This window comes from Oryzias melastigma, linkage group LG22 (assembly GCF_002922805.2).
Source record: "Oryzias melastigma strain HK-1 linkage group LG22, ASM292280v2, whole genome shotgun sequence".
NCBI lineage: Eukaryota > Metazoa > Chordata > Actinopteri > Beloniformes > Adrianichthyidae > Oryzias > Oryzias melastigma.
The window spans coordinates 5,425,390-5,450,669 of NC_050533.1; the positions used below are offsets into that span (position 1 = coordinate 5,425,390).

The following is a 25,280-nucleotide window of genomic DNA, read 5'->3' on the forward strand; positions in this document are numbered from 1 at the left end:
GAGGCAGCTCAGCCCCTCCCTCGAGGCTGCTGCTGGCGTTGGAGGAGCAGAGCGAGTCAGTTTTGACGGGGAGCGTCCGGTAGTCCCGGTAGTGTGAGACGTTGTCCTGCCGCTGCAGGGAGACGCGGTGCTTGTCGCCCGACGGGTCGGCCGTCATCATGTTGCCGCTGATGGTGTTTCTCCACTCCCACGGCTTGCCGTTTGTGGCCGACACGCGCACCACCGGGTGGTGGGGGGCGTGAGCGTCGATGGTGACGATGCTCCCGCTGCCGCCGATGCTTCCCGGGTTGCTCCCGCTGCAGCTGTCTCGGTCGGACTGGATCCGGTAGTAGGGCGACTCGGAGCAGTTGGAGCCGCCGCCGGAGGAAGAGCCGCCTTCTGACGTCTTGGTGGACGAGGTGCTCTGTCCAAGACCGTGCTGCTTAGACATGGCGATCACCTGCAGGACAAAAAACCCAAATTGGGAGAATGTTATTCCCCAAAAAACTATGAAATACAAAGCAGCTAAATGTTTCTGAATCCTAGGAATAACCAAGGAGTACATTACCGCTCCTCCATGGTGGGCCTTAGTTTTAAAAGTTTGTTGGAATTGGAATTTGTTTAGCAATTTTTAAGAATGAGTGGTATTAAACACATGTTTAGTCCATGGTGTTCACACTGGACAAGCAGGGATGGGCTTCTTCTTCTTCTCTCCTCTGTCCACCTAGAAAGAGGCTTGGTACGAAATGCCATAGCGGTGCAAATGTTCTCAATCTTGCTCCAGGTTTTCTCTTTCACATCTCCATTCTGATATCAAAGACTAAGTGTCAAATAATTCTGACCAAAATGAGTACTTTCTCCTTCATGATCAACATTTGAATGGTTGGGACTTCCGCAAATTAAAAAAAGATGCCATCCATACGTCCCTACCAAGTCTGAGTCAAAATGATGTCAGAAAGTTACGGTTTTAAAGTTTTAGAAATTGACATTCTGCTAGCTTTTTGGACTACTTTGGAATTTACTAAGATTATCTAGGCTATTTTGAAGGTTAGCTAAAATGTTTGCTACATGGTAGCTCTTTTGGCTAATTTAATTTTTTTTTCTATTTTTTCGGCTGTTTTGGAGTTTAGCCAATATTTCAGCTACAGGCTAGCTATTTTGGCTAATTTAAGCTTTTTTTATTTTTATTTCTTGGTTGTTTTGGAGTTTTGCTAATATTTACATGGTAGCTGTTTTGGCTAATTTAGCTTTTTTCAGTTTTTTTGGGCTAGTTTGAAGTTAAGCTACTTTTTTTAGCTACATGGTAGCTGTTTTGGAGAAAATATTTTTATTTATTTATTTTTTTCTAGTTATCAATTTCTGCCTTTTTAGCTATCAGCACTAGCATCTCAAATTAATCTTACAGCATTCACACTAGCATTATCCCAGGCAATGGTATATATCTAGTTCATAATTAAAATAAAAAGTTATGGTCTTAAACTTTTAAAAATGTAGTTTTAAAGTGTTTATCCTGTTTGGCCCGCGACCGAAGGTGTGTTTTGGATTTTGGCCCCTTGTGTGATTGAGTTTGACACCTTGATATTTTGTGCGTGCCGCCTGCCCTGCATTGGTTTGCTCATATTTGGCTGTAAGTGCAGTCTTAATAAGTTAGCTTCACCTGAGTGACTCTCTGCTGGCTGGGCGGCTGGCTGGGCTGTGTGTTTGGCACTCTGGGAGTTGACACCGCGATGGGTCCGTGCTCCTTCCCACCTCGCTCCTCTGTGAGCGACAACCACTTGGCTCGGGTTTTGGCACTCTTCGGGGAGACCGGCGGTGGCCGAGAGGCCTCCTCTGGGATGTGAACCAGCGGGGGCGCCACCACCATCCTGTTGGCGGCCGCCTGCGCGGCGGTGCTGTTGCTGGCCTGCACCGTGGGGTAAAGAGACGAAGGCATCCCTTGGTTTTCCGGTTCTCCCACCTCTCCTCGGCTCCTCTCGTCCACGACCTCGTCCTCATCTCTGGAGCTCTGGCTCCGCAGCTCCAGCGAGCGCTGCTTCCACTCCGACACGAGCTGCCGAGACCTCTGGGGGTCGAAGGGAACGTGGAAGGTCATGTGGCGCTGCGTGCCGACCGGCTCCTCGGAGGGGGAGATGGGGCTGTTGCCGTTGGCGACCCGAGGTAGGGTGTTGCTGAAGGTCACCATGGTTTCTTTGCCCATGGGACCGCGGGTCGCCAGGAGCTCCACATCCGCGCTGGCTCGCTTTAGGGAGCCCACGGACGCCTTCTCCCTCCTCACCTTGCTGCGCGCTCCAGACCCAAGCCCCGCCCCCAGCTCCTCCCTGCTCTCTGACACTCTGGGAGTCTTCCTGTAAAGGGAGTCGTGGCTCCGCTGGCTAAACGTCCTCAGGCCATCTTTCTGGTGGACTGAGGCGAGTCTCTGCAGGAGAGGTGCATCTTCTTCTGAAGCTTTGAAGTTCCCCACAGCGTACACCGCCTAACAGAAGGACACGCAGGAGAATCTTCAAAACGTTTTTTAAAAAATGGCTTTTTTTCCATCTTTGATATTAAAATATTCAAATTTCTTTTTAGCCAAGAGAAAGTGTGCATCTTTACAAGTGCATTTGTTTGAAGTTTCTGTCCTTTTTTCTTAGAAAAAAGTCTCTTCAAAACAGACCAGACTAGCTGAGACAGGAGATTTCTATATGTATTTTACTTATTCATTTTCTCCCATTTCATGACATATAAGAAAGGACTAAAAACTAGGAACAAAAATGGATGAAAAAGTATTAAAAAAGAGAGAAGTTATAGAAAAAAAGCAATGTTTGCATTCACTGTGATTGTGCTAAAAATAACAATCCCAGCAACTAAACCGCAGCATGAAAAGCATCTATTCATGTGTCATTTCTACCACGCTGCTGCACGCTGACTCCTAACTGCTCCCCACTGAGAAAGCATCAGTGCAAACAAACATATGCTGGCATTCAGTTCACAAACTCAAAAGAAGAGGAACAAAAAAGTGCAGTGTGTGTTTCAGAGAGCTAGCATGCTTGTCAGAGAGACGTTTATTCTGCTAACCAGGTAGACTCCAATTCCAGCTCCGATCAGATACCCGGCGTAGACGTCTATAGGGTGGCTCCGGTGCTGTGTTATCTGCGTCAGACCGGCGAGACCGGCCGCCATGCAAAAGGCAAACACCAGAAGAGGCTTCAGCAGCTTGGTTGTACTGCTGATGCTAGCATTGAAGTACATCTGCAGAAAGACACAAACAAAGGACTCAAATTCATCACTGTGTACTGAAAATATGAATCTGGGATAGTTTATATACTGTAGGATACTTTTGTTGGACATCAAGAGTAAAAGTAAGGGTGGTTGCTGCTCACAGGATCCAAAATTTTTGCTTAAAAATGAATAAATTAAAAATCCAAGTGTATACTTTGTCTTCGTTAGTCATTTGATAGTAAAGTTTTCACATTTACTCAAAGTTAACTACTCCAAGAGTCCAGTTATGAAAGTAAATTAAATCTAAGAGGTCAAAGACGGTTCAGACTCATTGGGATTCTCATTTCAGAAAAACGTTGACCTGTACCAGGCTGGGAATACTAAATCTAATTTTGAGTTTAGCTTCTATTTTAGCAACAGGCTAACATTTTTTGTTTACTGAGGAATTTTTTGGACATTTTGGAGTTAGCTAGTATTTAATCACTGTTCTAGCTTTTTGGCTAATTTAGCATTTACTGAGGTTTTTTATGCTAATTTGGAGTTTAGCTCGTATTTTAGCAACATGCTAACGATGTTTGGCTAATTTGTTATCTACTGAGGTTTTTAGGCTAATTTAGCATTTCGCTTCTATTTTAGCGACATGCTAAACGATTTTTGGCTAATTTGTTATCTACTGAGGTTTTTTGGGCTAAGTTAGCGTTTAGCTTCTATTTTAGCAACATGCTAACGATTTTTGGCTAATTTGTTATCTACTGAGGTTTTTTAGGCTAATTTAGCGTTTAGCTTCCATTTTAGCAACAGGCTAACGCTTTTGACTAATTTAGTTTACTCAGGAGCTTTAGGCACTTTTGGAGTTTAGTTAGTATTCAAGGAACAAGCTAGTTTTTTTGGCTAATTTAGCATCCACTAAGGTTTTTTGGGCTAATTTGGAGTTTAGCTAATATTTAAGCAACACACTAAATATTTTTGCAAAATTGACATGTATTAGTGGTTTTTAAGCAGTTTTACTCCAATTTTTTTAGAAATTTAGGTCAACTTAAGCACTCTTTCGTAGTTCTTTAACAAAATTTCCACTTTTAACAAATTTAACATTTTACAAATAGCTTTTGCACTTTCAGCAAATCCCTTCAGCAATTATAAAGTAAATTGCGTCACCACTTTCGGGTCCTGCAATAGGTAAGCAGCTTGCTGTGAAGAAATTAACTTTTAGAGAATTATTAGGAAATTGAAGACATACAAGACCACTGATAATCTCCCTGGATCTGGGGATCCCCCAAGATCTCTCCCCATGGGGTCAAAAAGATCACAAGAATGGTAAATCCCAGAACCACACGGGAAGATCTAATGAATTATGTCCAAAAACTACTGTTTGGAGGAGAAAGAAGGCTGAGTTTCATCCAAAGAACTGTATAGCATGGGGGTGGAAACATCATGCTTTGGGTCAATTTTTCAGCAAAGGGACCATAACGACTGATTGGTTTAAGAAGAAAATGAATGGGGTGATGTATGGTCAGATTTAGAGTGAAAACCTCCTTCCATCAGCACTGAAGATGAAACGTGGCTGGATCGTTCACCACGACAACGGTCCCAAACACACAAACAAGGAGTGTCTTCTTAAGAAGCATGTCAAGGTCCTGGAGTGATCTAGCCAGTCTCCAGATCTCATAGAAAATTTTTGGAGGGAGTTGAAAGTCTGTGTTGCCCAGCGACAGCTAAAAAAATAGCCACTTTTGGCTTCCGTAATCCATTGACGAAATCTTCTACTAAATATTAAATCAAGTATGAGGATTGCTTTTTTTTAATGCTTCTTTTTCTGTTGTTTACAGCTTTGTGGTTCATTACCACCCAGTGATGGTAGAAAATTTTACTTTTTTTTTTGTTTCCTCTATTTTCTCCAACAGTCTGTCGAAAAATCTTAAATATTTGCTTTTTCTTTGAAATAAAATGTAAAAACCATAAGTAAATTCATTACTGTAACATGTTGTGTATATTCCAGTTTATCCTCTATTTGTTCCTTAAATATATTCCTTCTTGGTGCTTCAAGTTCAAGTTTTGTGTTTATCTCCCTGTCACAGTCACATCAGGTTCAAGCTGCTAATTATCCACAGTCTCTATTTAGTTAATTATCCTCAGTGTATTTAAGATATTCTGTTTTTTCCTCCTGTTTTCAAGGTTTTTGTCACACTTAACCCCTCCATGACACTAATTCAGAACGTACCATTAAACCCAGGCCCTTAATTTAGCTTAATCTTAAACTTAAAAGACATAGAATATTTTTTTTAATTGAAAGTAAAGTCAGGTGTGAAGGGGTTAAGATTATCCATGAAATGTTAACCACAGTTTCTGTGTTTTGAGTCCTTCACCTCCACTTCCTGCATGATGGGTTAAAATACTGAAAAATGGGAATAGAAATGTGGCAAAAAACAAAACTCTGATGAACTACAGACAAAAACAAGAAACTGTTTAATTTGAATAATTCGCAAAAAATTGTCCACAACTCCAAACAATCTGTTTTAGTCCAGAGAAAGCCTAACAGATGGAATTTAACAAGGTTCAGCGATTTTAGCAATCTTGGTATATCAAAACCTTCAGTTTGTTCAGGACATTACTGCTTGTTATTTGTAAACTTTATAATTTTTGAAATATTGAGCAAAATAAGTGCATGAATGAGAAAGTCTTCAAATTTAAAAAAAATTAAGTAAATTAGTCTTCAAATATATTCATGCTATATGTTTTAATCTTTTATAGTATTTTTAAAAAAATCAGAAATTAACTAATATTTTAGCAACATGCAAACGAATTTTGGCTAATTTTGAGGTTTTTTTGTGGCTAATTTAGTGTTTAGCTTCCATTTTAGCAACAGGCTAACGGTTTTAACTCATTTAGTTTACTCAGGAACTTAAGGCAATTTTTGAGTTTAGTTAGTATTTAAGGAACAAGCTAGTTTTTTTTGGCTAATTTAGCGTTTACTGAGGTTTTTTAATGCTAATTTGGAGTTTAGCTCGTATTTTAGCAACATGCTAACGAATTTTGGCTAATTTGTTATCTACTGAGCTTTTTTAGGCTAATTTAGCGCTTAGCTTCCATTTTAGCAACAGGCTAACGGTTTTAACTAATTTAGTTTACTCAGGAGCTTTAGGCAATTTTTGAGTTTAGTTAGTATTTAAGGAACAAGCTAGTTTTTTTGGCTAATTTAGCATTTACTGAGGTTTTTTAAGGCTAATTTGGAGTTTAGCTCCTATTTAAGCAACACACTGAATATTTTTGCAAAATTGACAATTTTACTACAAATTTTTCAGAAATTTAGGTCAACTTCAGCACTCTTTCATAGTTCTTTAACAAAATTTCCACTTTAAACAAATTTAACACTTTACAAATAGCTTTTGCATTTTCAGCAAATCCCTTCAATATTTAAAAAGTAAATTGCGTCACTATTTTCATCAAAAAGCTTCATCAACGACATTCAGCAAAAAGCATTCACATTAGCATTATCGCAGGTACTTTTCCAGTTAAATGTGATCTTTTAAATTTTCTTAAAACTAACAATTTGGGAAAATTGTAAGTACGTTTTCTACAATCTGTATATGGAAAGTATTGAAAAATATTGTTGAAATGCATTTAGATCCTAACGTATGTTATGTTTTTTGTGATACTTCTCATGAATAATTGTTTCTCAGAGGAATTCTGATTCTTTTTGCAAAGTATTTGCATCATGTTTTCTCTCAAAATTCAAACTGAATAATTTTAGGTCTCCTAAACCTTCTCAGTTCAGTTTAATGCAGAACTATTAGAATTTGTGTTTACAGGAAAAAAGGAAGCACCACAACAGAGAAATTGTTTTATTTTAATATTCTATTTCAGGGATTAACTTCTTTTTTTTTTGGAGTGGCTAAAACTGCAGCAGGCTGCTGCTTTTCTTTCTTATTCCATGAACATCACTTGACAGTTAAGCTGAGTGTGTGAGCGTGCAGAGGAGGCAGAGAAAAGACAGAAAGCCCTTCTCGGTGTATTTTCATTCTCAGCATGCACACTGTTTTCCTATTATATAAAACAGATGACGGCTGAGTGACAGAATGGCAGGCCTTGCAAAAATAACATTTTAACAAGCCTGTCCATGGACCACCGAGCAGAAACATTCTCCTCTGCAAGCGAGAGTAAAAATCGATATCTCTAAACTCCTTTAGAAATCTTACAAATTCATCATGATTTTAATGAAAGGTTAATAAAATTATGAGTTGGAAAATTCACTTATAGGCTTTTAAACTTTCCTCCTCCCTGTTCTTCATCCAAACTCTTTTTAAAGAGCTTTATTAGAGGCGGAGGGGAGAGAGTCAGCCGGGGACATGTAATCGTGGGGCTGCTGGTGCTGATAAAAATGACAGAAACTCTTGTGCTGCAATCGGATTGCAGAGGAGCAGGAAGCTCAACGTTTGGAGTTCTCTTTCCCACTGATACCATCTTGTTTTAGTTCTAAAATGGAATGCACAGAACTGACTGGGTTTATTGGGGTTTGGTGGGTGGGCGCGTTCACTCTTGTAAAAATCTGTAAATAGAAATTCACATGGACACTTGCTGTCTGTGGATTTTGAACGAGGAGACATCTGTTGTGACATTTTGGAAGCAGAGGATTGTTCAAGCCTCGACTCGAGGAATCAGCCAATCAAAAAGCAGACAAGCAACATTGTGAAATCCATCTGAAAAAGATGGTAAGCTAAATAACGAGCAATTACTGTGTCTTGTCATTTTTTTAAAGGGAGGAGAAACAGATAATTGCCTCAATTATACGACCAGACGCACCTTAAGATCATTTTTTAAGACTTTAGGGATAAAAAAAAAAAAATCCTCCCTTTCCTTGTTCACTCCATCCTGTGTTACCTTTTTATAAATGTTTTTTAAGTGTTGTAACAGGTTAATTCTATTCTATTCTATTGGACTCTCTACCAAATAACTATATTGTGGAGGACTATTTAGTACTTTAGGAATTAACGCTCACAACTTATTTATTTTTATTTTTTGCAGCGGATATGACATCACCGATTTTACTGATGGAGAATCTAATCAAAATGAACATTTTACGACTTCTATTTATTTATCCTCTGATAATGAAAACATTGGTGGTTTATTAAGAAAATTACATTTAATAACTTATTTTTTTGCCAAAATTGTTGAAACACAATGCATTGTGGTCTATATTCGTGAGCAGTTATCTGCACTGTTTTTTCCAAAGACTTCTGGGAATTTTTAATTTACAATTAACGTTTCCTTATTATAGAAACTGTGTAAAGCATTTTAAAAAAATCAAAATACAACGGTCCCTTGTTTATCGCAAAAGTTCTACAAATTACCCATAATAAAACAGAAATCTGTGAAGAGGACATCTTTTTTTTGTTTTTTTTACAATTGCCATATATGTTCTGAGTCTGTAAGATTCCCCCACCACAAACTTTACACACTTTTCTCAGACAGACATGAACATTTTCACACTTTTCTCTCTTGTTTAAACTCTCAAAGTTCAAAACTTCAGAAAAAGTATGAAAACGCCATCAAAGATTTATGTCAATTTCACAAACTGAATGCATTCTGTCCTGAGATTTGGCACAGAGGAGATTGTCAATACAGCCAATCAGGAAGCAGAACACAATACGCTACGTGAGAGAAAACAAGAGAAAAAAAACTTCATAAAAAAAATAAATCAGCAAAACAGTGAGCATGTTTATTTTGAAAAATAAACTATTATCCCACCTTACTATTTATATATTTACGTTTATGTGAATTCATACTTTACACACATTGATTTGTCCTGTGAACATTTCAAAATAAAGGAGTGAGCTACAAAACAAGTAAGATGTCCAGATTCAAAGCCTGGAATGTTCTTCCATCTCCGTCTGGGCTGGTAGGAGGCTTTCTAAAATAAATAATAGAAAAAAGCCTAAACCCCTTAATGTATAATGTATAAGCTCTGTGCCCTTCACTTTGTTTGTCTGTATGTTTCTCTTGGTTTAAGACAAGACAACAAATATAATTTAGATATAGTGCTAATTCTGGCATATTTATGTTGTAGCTATGCTAAAACTTTGATTAATATGCATTATCATCATTTAGATCAATAAAATAAATAATGAGCCAATTTCCCTTTTGACTATTGAAGCCAATCCCATTGTATTGAAATGTACATTAAAATGCACTAAACTGTGTGTTTTGATTATATTTGAAGATTTTTCAGGTGTTGGTCAAAATTTAGCCCCGCCTATTTTACCTTTTTTCTTAGAAAGTACTCAGTTAAATCTAGTCTTGAGTCTAAGATTGCAGACAAACCCCCCCCCAAAAACAAAAAAAAAGTCAAACAACCACATATTTCATCCATATTTAGATACAAGCATCAGTTGGATCTAAAATGTGTCACAAATTCACATTTCTAACCTTTAAACCATCTCGTTTTCTTTTTTATACGTCATTTACTGTTAACCAGATCCAGGCTTTAACATAAAGCATGATTTTTTTCCCTCCTTATACCATCAGCTCACATAAACCCCCAGATTTGAAAGAAGGCCTACTTGGTGTCTGACATGCCTGTATTTCAGCAGATACAGAAATTAATAACTGTCATCCACATAAGCTCATGCAAAATGTATGAGGGGAATAATTCTCAGGATAAATATAAGAAGTGCCACGCCGGAGTTTTATTAGTGTATCACAAAGGATTTTACGCAAAATCCTCTGTGGTACAGGATTAATATTATCAAGTCAGGGAAAAGTGCTTACAGAGATATATACAGCAGCGAAGCCAGACAGCGTTGCATGCTGGGATGGAAATGTTTTCCTAAGGGAAGAAAGACACAGAGTTAGACGTAAAAAAACATGATTCCTGTTTTTACAAAACAAATCCAGTGTAATCTGACTGTTCGTTTCCTCTTGAGTAAACTTGAACACATAGCGACTCCTGTTAAATCAGGTCTGTTTGTGACACTAAAACCGATTTTATTTACTTACCAAAAGCTGTTGAACTGAACAGTCTTCAGGACAAGATGACAAACTGCTAATTTAGAGTTTATTGCTTTAATTTGTTCATTTAGGTTTTAAAACAATTTTTTTTTCACTACTAAGCCTGGAACTAGAGTGAAAATAGACTTGATGAGCCCCCAAATCTAATTTGTCTGCAGGTTTTACACCCACGAACTGTAGCTTGTTTGTCAAATTTGAGTTCAGTCAGGAGCTAACAAATATTGCTGCTAATGTTCTTTAAAAAAACGAGACTGTAGTTTAGTTAAATGGCTTGCAAAACTATTTTATATAAAAAAAAGGTGTCTATAGTGTTTTTTTTTTTTTAAATTGGAAAAAACAACCCCCCCAACACAATATAGCTTAATAACTTGTGAATGTGTAAGCGATGGGACTATTATGGGGTATTTTTCTTCTTTACACCCTCTATTTGAGCCAGTGGTAAAAAAATAAAAAAGGTCTAAAAACTACGTGAAATTAGGGGCGGAGTCAAAAAAGCTTAGCCCCACACTTCCTCCCCAACTTTAGAGTCAATATCAGTCTCATTACTGACAAAGACTAAGGAATCATTAACTCAACCTTCGTTAAAGGGTGACCAAACAGGGCAGTTGGAGGCTGCCTCCATTCTCAGCCCAGATTTTTTTTAAAAGCCCAAAAAAGGGGGTGGGGCTAGTGGAGCCAGTAGATTTTTGACAACTGAAGGCAATAAACCCACGAGCCATGCTAACGCTAGCACAACAACAACCGGCCATTACAGAATCCAAAAATGGGCGGGGCTGCAGAGCGTAATGACTTCTGGGACTTACACCAGTTGATCAATTACAAAATGAAACTGTAACACCTCATTTCAACCTGTAGGGGGCAGCACACAGACGGCTTTTGACTATATTTTCAGGAATTAAACACACGGCCAAAAGCAGTCGATTTTTTTGTTTGGTTACCCTTTAAGCACTGCAAAACTAACAAAAGCAATATTTTATAATTAAATAAGAACAACAATACTAATAGTGATAAAACTGTTAAAAATATGTATTTTTGATCCTTTGACACCCTTTTAAAGCCTTTTGACCCCATATAAAATGTTCTAGCTTAGCCTTGCATGAATGTATATCTAAGATATATACATTTAAATAAAAAAAAATGTATACAGTGTATATATACATACATATATATATATATAAATAAATGCATAGCCCAAAAGAAAAAGTTTGATTCGACTCCTTAAAGCCTCTCTTATTTTGAAAGTACACTAAAATAAGAGGGCGTAGCATGATGTCCTACCTTGCAGACATGATGGCGTACTGGTCTTTTCCCATGCAGACGTCCTGTGTGATGTAGGTGTTGTTGTCACATGACACTCCAGGAGCCGTGTAATTGGGCTGGCACACAGTGAGGAAGAAAGGTGCATGGTAACCAGTCGCCAACTGGATGACATCTGTCACCAGGGCTGTTGCCAGGAGACCGAATACATGAACACCTGAGGCAGAGAGGGAAGAGGCAGGCGGGTTAAAGAACTCACTCGTCCCTGATGGCTGCCCCACGCAGAGCTGCTTAGCAGCAGAAAGAGTTTTGCTCTCAGTTTGTTTTAGACTGAAGCTTTTTTTACACACTCAAAGACATTTGCCAAGGTGAAATAATTACTCTTCTCACTTCAAAGCTTTACGCATGCCTCAAGACACTTCCTGCTGAGCATTTATCAAGCCCGTTTCATTTTCAGTCACCCTTCATTTAATGTCTGTAATTAGTTTTTTTCCTCTAATTATAAAAAAAAAAGTTTGAGGATTCTGTCTCTGCCGGTCTGAACGCCAGCTTTGCTGCAGGCCGCAGATGACACTAAACTCTTGTTTTGTCTATAGATTTAGTGAACTCTAAATCTTAACACGGGCAGATTATGAAGCTTAAGCGAGAATAACTCGGATGGAATCGGTGGGTTTGACTCACCTACGAAGCGCACAGTCCTGCGCAGGAAGGAGTTGAAGCTGCAGCCGCCTGCATTGATGCTGGCCTCTGACTTGGGGCAGGTTTTGAGCTTGGACTGCATGCAGTACATGACACCCTCCCCCAACATGATCTAGAGCCAGAACGTAAGCAGAAAGATGATACGAAAAATAGTTCAAGTTTGATCCTCCAATTCCAAAGCGTTCAGTGGTCTTTTAACTGAGACGTTTGTGGCAAAAATGTAAAAATTGGTGTCGTTTTCTAGGACATATATTCTGCAGAACGGTCTGTTGGTGTGGAGCAACCCCACTCCCCTTACCCATCCATTCACACGCTCTCTCTTACAGCCCCTCACACACCAAACCTAAAATTACCCGTGCAACAAAAATGAAGACAATATTGAAGTTATCCAGCCGTACAATTCTGAGGCAGATTTCAGTTCAGACGAGGAAAACAAAGACGTTAATGGATCTAGTTGTCTACAAGCGGATGCTTTTGAATATAATCTCCGCTGTCCACCAGCTGACTAGCAAAGCGAGCTAATCCACAGAGTCTTCACTTTAGCCAATGCGGGCAAACACAGGTTGGGCCACCACAGAAACACATTTTCTGCCTACTTCCAAACCGTATGGGGAGATCTTGATCTCAATGGGCTTCTTCTGGTTAAATTAAAAAAAAATAATAATATTAAAAAATAATTCTGACTGACCCATTAAAAAAAAAACAAAAAAAAAACAAACAATAATATTACAAGTTTTTTCTCGTAAATTTACGAGTTTCAATCTTGTAAATTTATTACTTTTAATCTAGTAAATTTACACATTTTTTTCTCGTAAATTTACTATATTAATAGTCGTAAATGTACAAGAACAAAAACGTCTAAATTCAATCCCTGACTTTTAAAGTCATAAATAACGAACTTTATTCTCGTATTTTAGCAGTTACGATTTTTTTCTCGAAAACTGATTTTTAAAGATGTAATTTAAAATAAAAAAATGTTGATAAAACGGCCCCAATACTCTGTCATAGTAAATGACTAGATCTGTTCATGTCTTATATTTCCTTGTCTGACACAAAACGGTAGAACGGGATGGCTCCGATATTGCTCGCCATTTTTGTTGCAAATGAAGCTAGCGAGAGAGAGTAAGCTAAAGGGATGATGGGAAATGGAGGCTTCCCACCACGTCAACAGTCAGAGACAAATTTCGAATGAACTCCTAAAAAAACGACACAGGGTTTTAGATTTTGGTTAAAAATATTTGACCACCGGGAACGCTTTCAAAATAGATCAAAAGATGATCCGAGTGGGTCTTTAAAGAGCAGGTGTCTGTGCAGACAGAATGGAGCTGTGGCGCCATTGAACTGTGATCACTTCCTATCAAAGTGACAAATGCGGGGGGGGTCTGCTGGCTTCTACGCTGCTGATGGATTAGTGTTTGTGTGCATTGACTGAAGAGGCCTGTGGCATGTTCAGTGACGTGTTCCTGGTGTTCCAATGAATTGATTCCACGTTTGGAGGTGAAGTCATTTCTTTTTTCTGTTAAAGTATGCATATTTACAAAGGGGAATTTTTTTATGAGCTCCTCTGCTGGGACTGCCCCTGTGATTTATATGGTAAGTGTGTGTCTCCATAATCAATGGTTTTATAGCCAGGATTGATCAAATGTCACTCAATGACAAATCCATGAGGAAATATTGTCCAACAAGCGTTTCTTCAGCTTGTTGGTTTAGTGTTGCAGACTTAAATCCAAACAAAGCTCACAGCAGAGGCTGTCTGAAGTGAAGAGTTACAGCTAAAATGTTTTACGATAAAATCATTTTATCAAATGTATTTTTGAGGAAGTATCCGAGGAACTCACAGACGCCGCCGGTCCTGCAAACGCCAAACTCAGCAGCATCAAGAGAGGAATAAGTTCATCCCCCGTCTCTATGTAGGGCATGGAGAGATCGCGATCGTGGCAACGGAAGCCCACCATCGCCGGGGACAACACGTCCGTCAGCTCCAGGAAGTACAGGGACACCAGGGAAGACAGGACGATGGGGAGCTGGGCCACAAGAAGCAGAAACTCGGGTATGAATGGCATCAAAGTCATGATTCATGCACGCATCGAATCCTCCAATACCTCTACAAAATAAAAGCATGGCAGCAGGGTGAGGCTGTCTTTAGTCTGCTTCTTCTTGGCCTTACTCTTGGGAGATGTCATCTTGGGGTGGGGCCAGTCACAGGCTGTCGAAAAACAAAACAGTTGTTAAATTTAATTAAGAAAGTTTCAAGAAGTTTTTAAAGAGTGTAAGGAGTTTTGACAATAAATTGACAATAACTTACTGTGAACAACAGAGCATTATGTGGAAAAATAAAAAAGTACTCTATTTAATTAAAAAAAAAACTGTTCTTGAACATTTCGGATATATTTAATATGTCTCCCGGCCACTTTGCTTCATTTTAAACTCCATGGATGCATTATGGGAGTTAAAGCTTGAATTTGTTAGTATTTGCTGAGTCACTGGTTTATATCTAGCCTTTGTGCTTTCTTATGGGGTCTAGATGACCCCACCCTTACATTTATGTACGATCCCTTCCAATGACAAAGGTGGACAGGACTTTATGTCTTCCACTGACACCAGTGAAGATAAAAAATCCTTGAAAAATAAAGTTGAGCGCGATGTCTTGTGGGGTCCAGATGACCCCACTTTTAATGTAAACATGCAAGGGTTACCCATAAAATTGCAATGCTGTTTCTTTAAATTTGGGCTTGTTCAGAGTCTAAGGCCCGAATTCTTCCCTTCCCCTCCATTTAAAGGGGCAGTTTTAGTGCAAGTGTCTTCAGAATATTTTTTTTATTTTTTTGTAAATGTCACCCTCCATAGGGGGATACAAAGTCCTCCTTCGCGAGGCTAAACCGGGTCTCGCTGAGAAGCCCTTTTCTTCACATGGATGTGCTCTGAACAACAGACGTTTACATTTAAATGTAAGTAATGACTTTTTGTTGTAGCGTGACCTTTTTAAAGTTATAAAACCGCTGTTATGTATATTCAAGCGCTGGAAGCTTGACGCTAAAGCTAGCGGACCGGCGATTATTGGTGACATCATCAAGCAAAAGTGACGTCCGATATATAAGACACTATTTCGTAACTCTCCATTTGGAGGGCTAAATGAAGGGGAGGGGAGAAGGGGTCACATATCCCAACATGGTAACTTAAATGCAAGTGGTCGCTGCGGTATTTGAAAACAGGAGGGGATAATCACATTTTCTGTAATTTTTTTTATCTTCAAACCTCTTTTTTTTAAAGAAAAAGTTCAAATTTTACAGCAACTGGAGGATTTTTTGACATGAGTCAGTGACCGCCAAGGCACATTTGGAGGTTGCGGAATGGCAGTTCAGTGACAGATGGGTGGCAGCGCAACAATTGACTGATGGGAGGGTCTCCAACGTCCCCCAAATCGTCTGATGATCTCCCAGATTCAGACTGTGGAGGTGTCTCCACACCTGACTCATCAGTTTATCAGCCACAGGACTGATGGTCAGTGCGAAGTATTGCTTTCTGCCAGCATACTGAGCATTCTCTCACCCGTTTCTTGAACCTGTTTTGTACCTGACTCCGCCTCTTTGCCTACCGTCCCGACCTTTTGCCTATATTGTCCCTCTGATTTAGCTTAGCTGCTATCTGCCTTTCTCTGTCCAACAAACCTGCTGCATGTGGAACCAGCTGTCTGCCCGTTTAGTGACAGATAACACCACAGTGACTCCGAGACCTGCGTTGACGCTGAGACGAATACGAAGAAGACAGAACAATGTGCTGTCTTGGAGGCATGTTGTCTAAAAAAAATGTAAATTGACAAGATATATTTTTGCTCAACAACTGGGAATGACCAGTGGTGCAGAATATACCCCAAGACTCCTGGTTGGTCGGTGGACGGAAACATTTACACATTTAACGCCTTGGAATCCGGTTGCAACCGGCCAGCTGTCACCCGATTTCGTAATGACGTCATCCCAATCTGACTGCTGCCATCTACTGTCATGAATCAACCTGTTTTCCCCTCTGACCACCAGAGGGAGCCATCGCCTGAGTTCTAATCTCTCCTGAGCCTCATCTTCACTCCATTTCCCACAAGCCTCTGCCCGCTGTTCCCAGACCTCACCAGCTGTCCCTCATTCAAGCAATCACCACCAAACATTTATAAGGAGGCTTCAGGCTGTGCTCAGGTGCGAAGTCTTGTTCTGGTTAATTCCTCCAATTCTGAGCGTTACCTCCTTTTCGCCTGTTCTGGTTTAAGCCTGCTTCGACCCCAGCCTGTTCTTCACCACTGGCCTGCCTCAGCCTCTGACAAACTCCTCGCCGTTCCTGACCTCTGCCAAGTTCACCACGTCAAACCCAAGCACCTTAAATAAAAGACTGCATATGGATCCATCTGACTCTGACTCATTGTTACATCTACACTCCTGACCTACGATTTTTTTTTTTCTTTTTTTTTGGGCGACAGCAAGTACTCTTGAAGATTCTGCTGATGCCTCCCCATCGCGCTGGCGGCTGTATTTGTGACCGCATAAGGACAGTGAAGTACGGCATTATTTTTGTTTCCCAAACTTCTGCCAATTCGGGGTCCTGCAGTGTGTAGAACGCACAAAACTCAAATATCTGGTGGGATTTAGATGAGAGATGCCCACATCTTGGTGGTTAATATACATCATAAAAATAAACTCTACATAGAATTTATAGTTAATTTGCAGTAAAGTCTTGTAGAATACTGTAAGGTACTTCAAAAAAATTACACTATCTTATTGTAATTATTTTACAGAAAGCTGCAGTATAAAAAATTTAATCTGTAAATTTACATTGAAAAGTTTCACAGTACAAATGGACTTTCAGCCGATGGATAAAAAAAAAACATTATTGGTTTTCATGGACTGTGGATAAAAACCACAATTAACTGGACCTTTCCTTTCAGACAAACATGTTTCACAACCGCAGTCTAAACTACAAGACGAGGACATGTGGATGCTCCATGAAAGAGACGGATCAAACAGCCTGGAGCCAAAAATAGAACAGCGAAGGTCCTGAGCATTCTCAGACGTTAATGTAGGTCTCACGCGTCCCCAGAGTTTGTTTGCTAAGTTTTGACTCCGATCCGGGCACAGATCATTGATTCCACCTTGCCTGCACCCCCCTCAGATTTTGCACACGTTCCTGTCTGACCCCTTCAAATGAAAACTGCTGCTCCTTCTCTTCTGCTGCCGTCAGGGAGAGCATGAAAAAAAAAAGCTTTTGTGAGGCGAAGAATGTCATGAACGTTCATGGTTGTATCCATTTTGAGCAGAAAAAAAAAGAGAAAAAAATTAGATGATCCAATCTTGATGCTAATTGAGGACATTTTTAAATTTTTTTTTGTATGTTTTTGCAATTTAATAAAATTGAGGTTAAAATAAATGATAAAATGTGGAAATTTTTAAATATTCTTGTGCCATTTTTCTGATGATAGTGGGCATAAATTAAAAAATAAATAAATAAAATTCCATTTGAATATTTCTTTATTCAAATCGTTGTAAATCAAGAGCAGATGACAAAAAGACAGTTTGAAAAAGGAGCTTATTTGTGATGGAGAGGATAGCTGGGCAGGCCACAAACATCCCTCTAAAAGCTCTGAACAATGGGGAAGGGAAGAGGGGCGGGGTCGCTCTATGCCCACAACTCGGATGCAAAATTTGAATGAGCTGCTGACGCTCTGCAGATACTATGTCCAATAAACAGTGCAAGTTTTTTTTATTTTGGCTAAAAAAACAAAAATATGTTGATATAAATTCTCAGTCATCCTGGTCATAATATCATTTTTTTTTAATTTTTTGCTTTTACAATTAGTTTAAATGACAGGAGAGGGTTTTTAAAAGGATGAAACACAATGATATGAACTGATTATAATCAAAGGTATTTATTGTTTTTTGTGTGTGATTAAACTCAAGAAATTTGGCAAAACTAGAACAAAAGACACTAAAACTATTGTGGGTCTTTTGATTACAACCGGAGAAACGGAGAAGCAAATCCATCATTTGTTGGACATGTTTTGGGCCACCATGTCACTCCATAAATTGTCAGAGATGATTAACTTGGACAGCTGGGATACAGGCTGATGCGGTCGTGATTAACAAGACAAAGTGGCAGAGATCTGAGAGGTTTGGAACCAGCAGCTTCTCACGGAACAATGCATTTGTTAGAAGGTATATTTACTGCTATAAGGCCCCAAAAATATATATATTAAAAAGTTTTTCATAATATATTTCTGTAATAAAGTGTTGGGATAGTTAGAGATTTTTTGGAACTGCAGAGTCAGTGAGGAAATCTATTTCCAGGTACGCTGGGTTGTCGATTACTTTACATGTCACTGAACCAAGAGCCACTTCTATTCAGTCACAATCCCATACATGCAAGACATCCCCAGTAAATGCACATTTTATGTTTCATCAATAAAAGATCTCTCCTTAATGAAATAATTGAACATATTTTAAAAGAAACCTCTTTGGTCCTAAGCAGTACATAACCCAATATGCAGGAGAGCAGGTTTAGTGAGCTTTAATAAGTAACCAAAACATGGTGAAAACCACAGAGAAAGAGAGAAAAGCAGAACAGATGAGCTGACGAACTCATCACTTAAATAAACTGAGGACAATCAACAGAAATGAAGACAGCTGTGGATCATGATTGAAGTTCACAATCCTGACAAATACATAGATGAGGGAATAAACGACAGACTTTTTAAAATATTACTATTTAATTGAGGGGTGTATTGTGTTCATTTTGACTAGTTTAAATGTGAAAACCATTTTAGCCAACAGGTATGTTTGTAACTACTGAGTGTGTGTGTAGACAGGCTCCGCCCATTCCAGATTCCTTTGTACACCTGGTTATTTTTATAATGTCACCATCTTCTTTTCTCTCTAAACTCCCCTCTTTTACCTTTCTTTTGTGCCTTTAACATGTGCCGAAACATAATTAATATATATACATTTTAGCATAAAATACAAAAGGGTTTATACTCAGTAAACCCCAGTTGTGACAGTAAAATCTTGTATTTGTTTGCTCAGCTGCTGAACAGAAGGAAAAAAAATAAAAAACAATAATAATTGACAGGTTCTCTATTTTTTTTGGCACAAATTGATATATTCTATCCACAAATTAGTGTTTTGTGGGCATAAATTAATATTATGTTGGCACAACTAAGTCTTTTATAGGCAAACATTTGAATTTTGTTAAAAAAATATATTAGTGTTTTCTGTTTGAAGAAAATAAATTGTATTTTGAGAGCAAAAAAAAGGCTTGTGTGGGTAAAAATTATATTTTCATCCACAAATGAGTGTTTTATAGTCAAACTTAGTACTTTGTAGAAAAAAAATAGTGTTTGTGGGCAAAAATGTGTATTTTCTATGCACAAAGTTTTATTTTTTTATCCACAAATGAGTGTTTTGTGGGCAAAACTTAGTACTTTGTAGAAAAAAATAGTGCTTTGTGGGACAAAAATAGTATTTTAAGCGCAAAAATTAGTATTTGGGGGAAAAAGGGTGTTTTATTCTTGTGTTCATGTTTCATTTCTGCCAAAAAAGAAAAAGAAACAACTGCTTAATTATATTAATTATAATCGTAAAAGGTAACATAAAAGGGGATTTCTCCTACTGGGTTGTGGTCTGTAATAATTGGCATTTTAAAGTGTTGAAGGTTGTAGATCTATGCAATAAGCAGCAGCCATTTTTTTATTGATTTGTCTTGATGGTAGTTTAAAGGTTAAACTAACTGTCAAGCACGGCGGTAGAACCATGGTGATGTGGCGTGTTTATCAGCCACGAGTTCTGGGCAAATGACCTGTTAAATCACTGGTTTAAGGGTTTTTGTAGTAAAGTATGTTAAGATCAAAGAACATTCTGCATCTGAACGACAATCTACTTTCTTTTTTTTGCTTTTTTCCCCAAATAATTGCACTTTGATTAAAAATAAAGGTATTTCTAGCCGAATCTAAGAAAGTAAACTCATTTTCACTGTAACACCTGAACCTCCGTTATATGAAAGTTCTTCACATCTGTGATTTTGAACCATCAAGCCCGCTAAATAAATCTTCTTCACCCACCAACTGACGTGCACATTAACTGATAAATCCTGCCTTCAGCAACCTGTAGGCAAGCAGAGGGCCTCAGAGGAAGGCAGCAGCCCAGGGAAGCAACGGAAAGCTAAACACAGTTAAATATTCACCATCTTCCCCTCCAGCTCCCATTTTCTGCCTATAGATTCCTCCTCCACCCGTTTATTTATCACCCCCTCAATCTGAAACCATCTTGTGTTGTCCCAGTTAACACTTTCCTCTGACCTTTTTTTCACACCTTTGCCTATAAATATTAAAAAAAAATGTATTTTTTAGGTGAATTTGACTGTATTTTTGTGTCACTGCTCTATATTTAAATGCTGTTTTGTTTATGTAAAACTAAATGGCTGTAGCCCCCACAAACCATTTCCCACCGAGTTGAATTTAGAGCAAACGTTGATCCGAAGCTTTTTGCGTCATTCGGCGAGAAATTCTTATTTAGTGAAAGCTGTCACGACTCCTCCCATCCTAAACCTCCCTGCAAATCTGTCAGCAGCAGATTTTTTATTATTTTCTTCCACTGGCCCTTCACGCATCCCTCCACCTCTGGATTATCCGTTTTCCACAACTCCTCTCTTATCCTTCTGTCCATCATTCATTTCCAGCTGGCTATTCTTTTAATTGCCCTCATCCTTTCTTATTCTGCCCCTGTTCTTTTTTGCATGATACATGACTCTGACCCCGGGGCAAAACGGGAATCAAAGGCTTTAACTCTAATTTCCGTGACCTCTAAAAAATGAATTGGAGAAAAGAGGAAGAGGAGGACAAAGATAAGCACAGATCAAAGTGGGGAGCGGGATTCAGCTGTGTGTGCATGTCAATGTTTGGCTTTTTGGTAACAAGGGAGGGGGCAGAAAGCAGTGGGATGCTGGGATGGAGGGGCTGGAAGCAGATTAGGATGATGCCGAATCCTGAGTCTCACTTTCACAGCCACTTGGTCTCAGTGACCCACTCCAGTCAGCGTTTAAATCTCACACAAACACACACAGGACGGAGCGACTGAGGTTCAGGCCTGACGGAAGGGGGTCGTTTTATCTACCGCAGCAGCATTTGTCATCTGGGATGCAGCGAAAGCTCACAAACATCATGCGAGCATCCGAACTCCGCGCTCTTCATGTGCAATTTGTCTGTGTGTACGGGGGGGCCGAGGGGGGGCGCCTGCGGTGAAGGGAAACAGCCAGTCAATCTGTCTGACAGCAAGAAAATACAAGAACTAGAAACCACCAACGCAGACGTGGGGGGTCGGAGACGGGGACGGGTGACGATTTAAATGTCTTTAAAATAACAAATCAGTCAAATCAGGATCTGCTTAAAGGGAACGAAAACAGATTGGAAAGTTGAAGAAAAAAAGGAAAATTTAAGTTTAAAACTAGAAAATACATATTGAAATTTTGGAAAAAAAAAATAATTCGAACATTTGAAAAAATAATATTAAAAAATATTGAAAATTAAAAAAAAAAAGTGTACATTTGAAACATAAAAAAACTAAAATAGTTACCAATTAAAAAAAGTTTCAACTTTTGCTTTACGTTCTCTTTTCAGTTTCAGTTCAGAGTTTTCACTGATGAGCTGATCCTAATTTACATAGGGGCGGGGCTTTGAGCTCACTGGCTACCGGGACATGTTTCCCATCATCCCCTAAGAGGTAATGGTGATGTGACGTTTTATTCTGCTGCAGAACGTTGTCGAATCCCCTCAGTACCCCCATGGGGAACATGTCCCCCTCATTGGTTTCGGTAGCCAATGAGCTAAAAGCCCCGCCCCCAATGTGAAATTAGGCGCAAAAACTCAAAAATCTGAATTGAAATTGAAAACAGAAATGAAAGAAAAGAATGAAAAACAAAAAAAGGAAAGTTGATAGTATAAATAAACATTTTTTTAATTGGTAACAGTTTTAGTTTTTTTCACGTTTTAAATATACTTTTTTTTGTAAGTTTTCAATATTGTTTTTTCAAATGTTTAATTTTATTTTCTTGAATTTTCAACAATTCCTTCTGTTTTTTCCTTCACTTTAGGCAGATCCAGATTCGTCTCCATAAACACACACCTAGAACTATTTTCATTCCATATTTTCTGATAAAATATTAGAAACCGATAACATTTTTTATGACACAACATTTTTAAAAAACACTAGCAAGTTCACTTTTAACAAATATTTAACTATTTCAGAATTGTTCAAGCATATAAACAACTTCCAAATCAAGCTGAGTTCATATTCAACCATTTTTATTGATATTATTAATTCAGGATTGTGGTGTGTAAATTAGATTTTGTGTTTTTTTTGTATGTTGTTATTATTTTACATGTGTATACACAATTACAAGTGCACATAGTTATACACTAAATGTATTGCATGAGTTACAAAGCAAGAAATGAGCATCTACAATCGGATGAGTCTATTTTCTCTCCATATATATTTTAAATCATCCATGACGTTTTTATAGATATTTAAGTCTTTTGGGCTCCAGTTAATCTTAGCAAACAAACAAAAAACTGTGTAGGATTCTTTCTACAAACTGCCTTAACTTAACGTTTAAAATATTTATAATAACAATCTTTTAAATTTTTAAAACATTTTTTAGTTCATGAAATGTTTTGAGCTTTTTTTTACCTTTGAAAAATGAAACAACTTATTTACCAGTTCAGCGTTTAAATTATCCTTAGTAGTATTGAATGTTACATTTTTATTTATTTTTAGACCACTTTTATCTGTTTGCTTAGTTACCTAAGCATACAATTATTTTCTATTACAACAATTCTCAACTTCTTTAACCGTTCTAGAGAAGATTAAACTAGTTAATAGGTTAGTTTCAGTGTGAACTAGTTCTACATTATACAGCGTATTTGACTAATTTTGAAATATTCATTCAGTTTTATGGAAAGTTCCAGATTTTTTAACTTCATTTGAGCGATTTGACTTATTTAAAACTTAAGTTATGAGAATTTGTCCTTTTTTTCCCCATTTAAAATGTTTTTTTAAACAATTTACAGCCTCTTTGCAGCTTTTCTTACATATTCTTTAAAAGATTCTTCAGCCGATTCAAACTTGAAATATTTCCTCATTTATTACACATTTCTGAGGAAAACACTGTTAGTCTCTGCTGTCTCTTAAGCTAACGGCTGATTTTCCTTCGTCTTTTAGTAACGTTGTTGTTAGAAGCTTCACATAAACATCAATTAATAAATAATACTTTATATTTTTACATGTTAAAAAAAAACCTGAAAGCAACAGAGAGCTCCAGTTCAGCCATCTTTACCATCAATTTTCTAACTTTTTTTGTTATTACTTCATATATAAACTGAATTTATTAGTGTTCATGTAATCATAATGAAAGAGTAACCTCTAAGACCTTTTGTGATGGAGCGACTAAAATAGTAACCAATTAAAACCAAGACAATTAGCATCAGAGACGGGATCATTGTGAGCCCTGTCTTTGAGGTGGGGGTGCAACCGTTCGATCAGACACTCCCTTTTGAGAAAAGATAATCAATGATCCCTTTCACCATCTCACTGAACATTTTTGTCCAAATAGTGTTTCTGCCCAAACACCTAAAATGCATTTATATGAAATAAACTACTTCAAAATCCAAACCATAAACAGTCGTGTGAAAAAATTAGGACACCCTATTAATATCAATTAGGGTTGCCACGGTTAATTGACTAATCGATGAATAGTCAATTAAAATAATCGACTAATTTAATAGTCAATTAGTCGTTACTTTATATTATATGGAGTCAGAATGTAGTAAGTTTTGAAGTTATAATGGCATTCTGATAGCTTTTTGGACTATTTTGGCATTTACTAAGTTTTTTTAAGCTATTTTTTAGTTTAGCTAATATTTCTGCTGCATGCTAGCTGTTTGGCTAATTAAGGATTTGTTTCCGTTTTTAGGCTAATTTATAGTTTAGCTAATATATCAGCTGTATGCTAGCTATTTTGGCTAATTTAAGAATTTTTAAACTTGTTTAGGCTAATTTGGAGTTTGCCTAATATTTCAGCTATATGCTAGCTGTTTTGGCTAGTTTTGGCTTTTTTTGTTTTGTTTTTTTGGGCTATTTTTTAGTTTAGCTAATGTTTTAGCTGCATGCTAGCTGTTTTGGCTAATTAAGGATTTTTTTTTCATTTTTTAAACTAATTTGGAGTTTAGCTAATATGTCTGCCGCATGATAGCTATTTTTGGCTAATGTAAGATTTTTTTTAAACTTGCTTTGGCTAATTTGGAGTTTACTTAATATATTAGCTATATGCTAGCTGTTTTGGCTAATTAAGGATTTGTTTCCGTTTTTAGGCTAATTTATAGTTTAGCTAATATTTCAGCCGCATGCTAGCTGTTTTGGCTACTTAAGGGTTTTTTTTTTTCATTTTTTAAACTAATTTGGAGTTTAGCTAATATATCAGCTGTATGCTAGCTATTTTGGCTAATTTAAGATTTTTTAAACTTGTTCAGGCTAATTTGGAGTTTACTTAATATTTCAGCTATATGCTAGCTGTTTTGGCTAACTTTGGCTTTTTTGTTTTGTTTTTTGGGCTATTTTTTAGTTAACTAATGTTTCAGCTGCATGCTAGCTGTTTTGGCTAATTAAGGATTTGTTTCCGTTTTTAGGCTAATTTATAGTTTAGCTAATATTTCAGCTGCATGCTAGCTGTTTTGGCTAATTTTGGCTTTGTTTGTTTAGTTTTTTGGGGCTATTTTTTAGTTTAGCTAATGTTTTAGCTGCATGCTAGCTGCTTTGGCTAATTAATGATTTTTTCATTTTTTAAACTAATTTGGAGTTTAGATAATTTTTCAGCCGCACGATAGCTATTTTGGCTAATTTAAGAATTTTTAAACTTGTTTAGGCAAATCTGGAGTTTACTTAATATTTCAGCTGCATGCTAGCTGTTTTGGCTAATTTTGGCTTTTTTGTTTTGTTTTTTTGGGCTATTTTTTAGTTTAGCTAATGTTTTAGCTGCATGATAGCTGTTTTGGCTACCTAAGGATTTTTTTTTTCCATTTTTTAAACTAATTTGGAGTTTAGCTCATATTTGAACCACATGAT

General features: G+C 37.7%; 1 protein-coding gene across 1 annotated transcript in view; it reads right to left on the reverse strand.

Annotated features, from left to right (window-relative positions):
* Nucleotides 1–25,280, reverse strand: part of plppr3a (phospholipid phosphatase related 3a) — a gene marked incomplete in the record, with an annotated part of 34,550 nt that overhangs the window by 5,097 nt on the left and 4,173 nt on the right. The window contains 8 exon segments of the mRNA XM_024269603.2: nucleotides 1–439; nucleotides 1,637–2,452; nucleotides 3,034–3,207; nucleotides 9,940–9,997; nucleotides 11,458–11,653; nucleotides 12,118–12,247; nucleotides 13,974–14,159; nucleotides 14,238–14,341. Coding sequence (XP_024125371.1) covers nucleotides 1–439; nucleotides 1,637–2,452; nucleotides 3,034–3,207; nucleotides 9,940–9,997; nucleotides 11,458–11,653; nucleotides 12,118–12,247; nucleotides 13,974–14,159; nucleotides 14,238–14,318 — 2,080 coding nt within the window.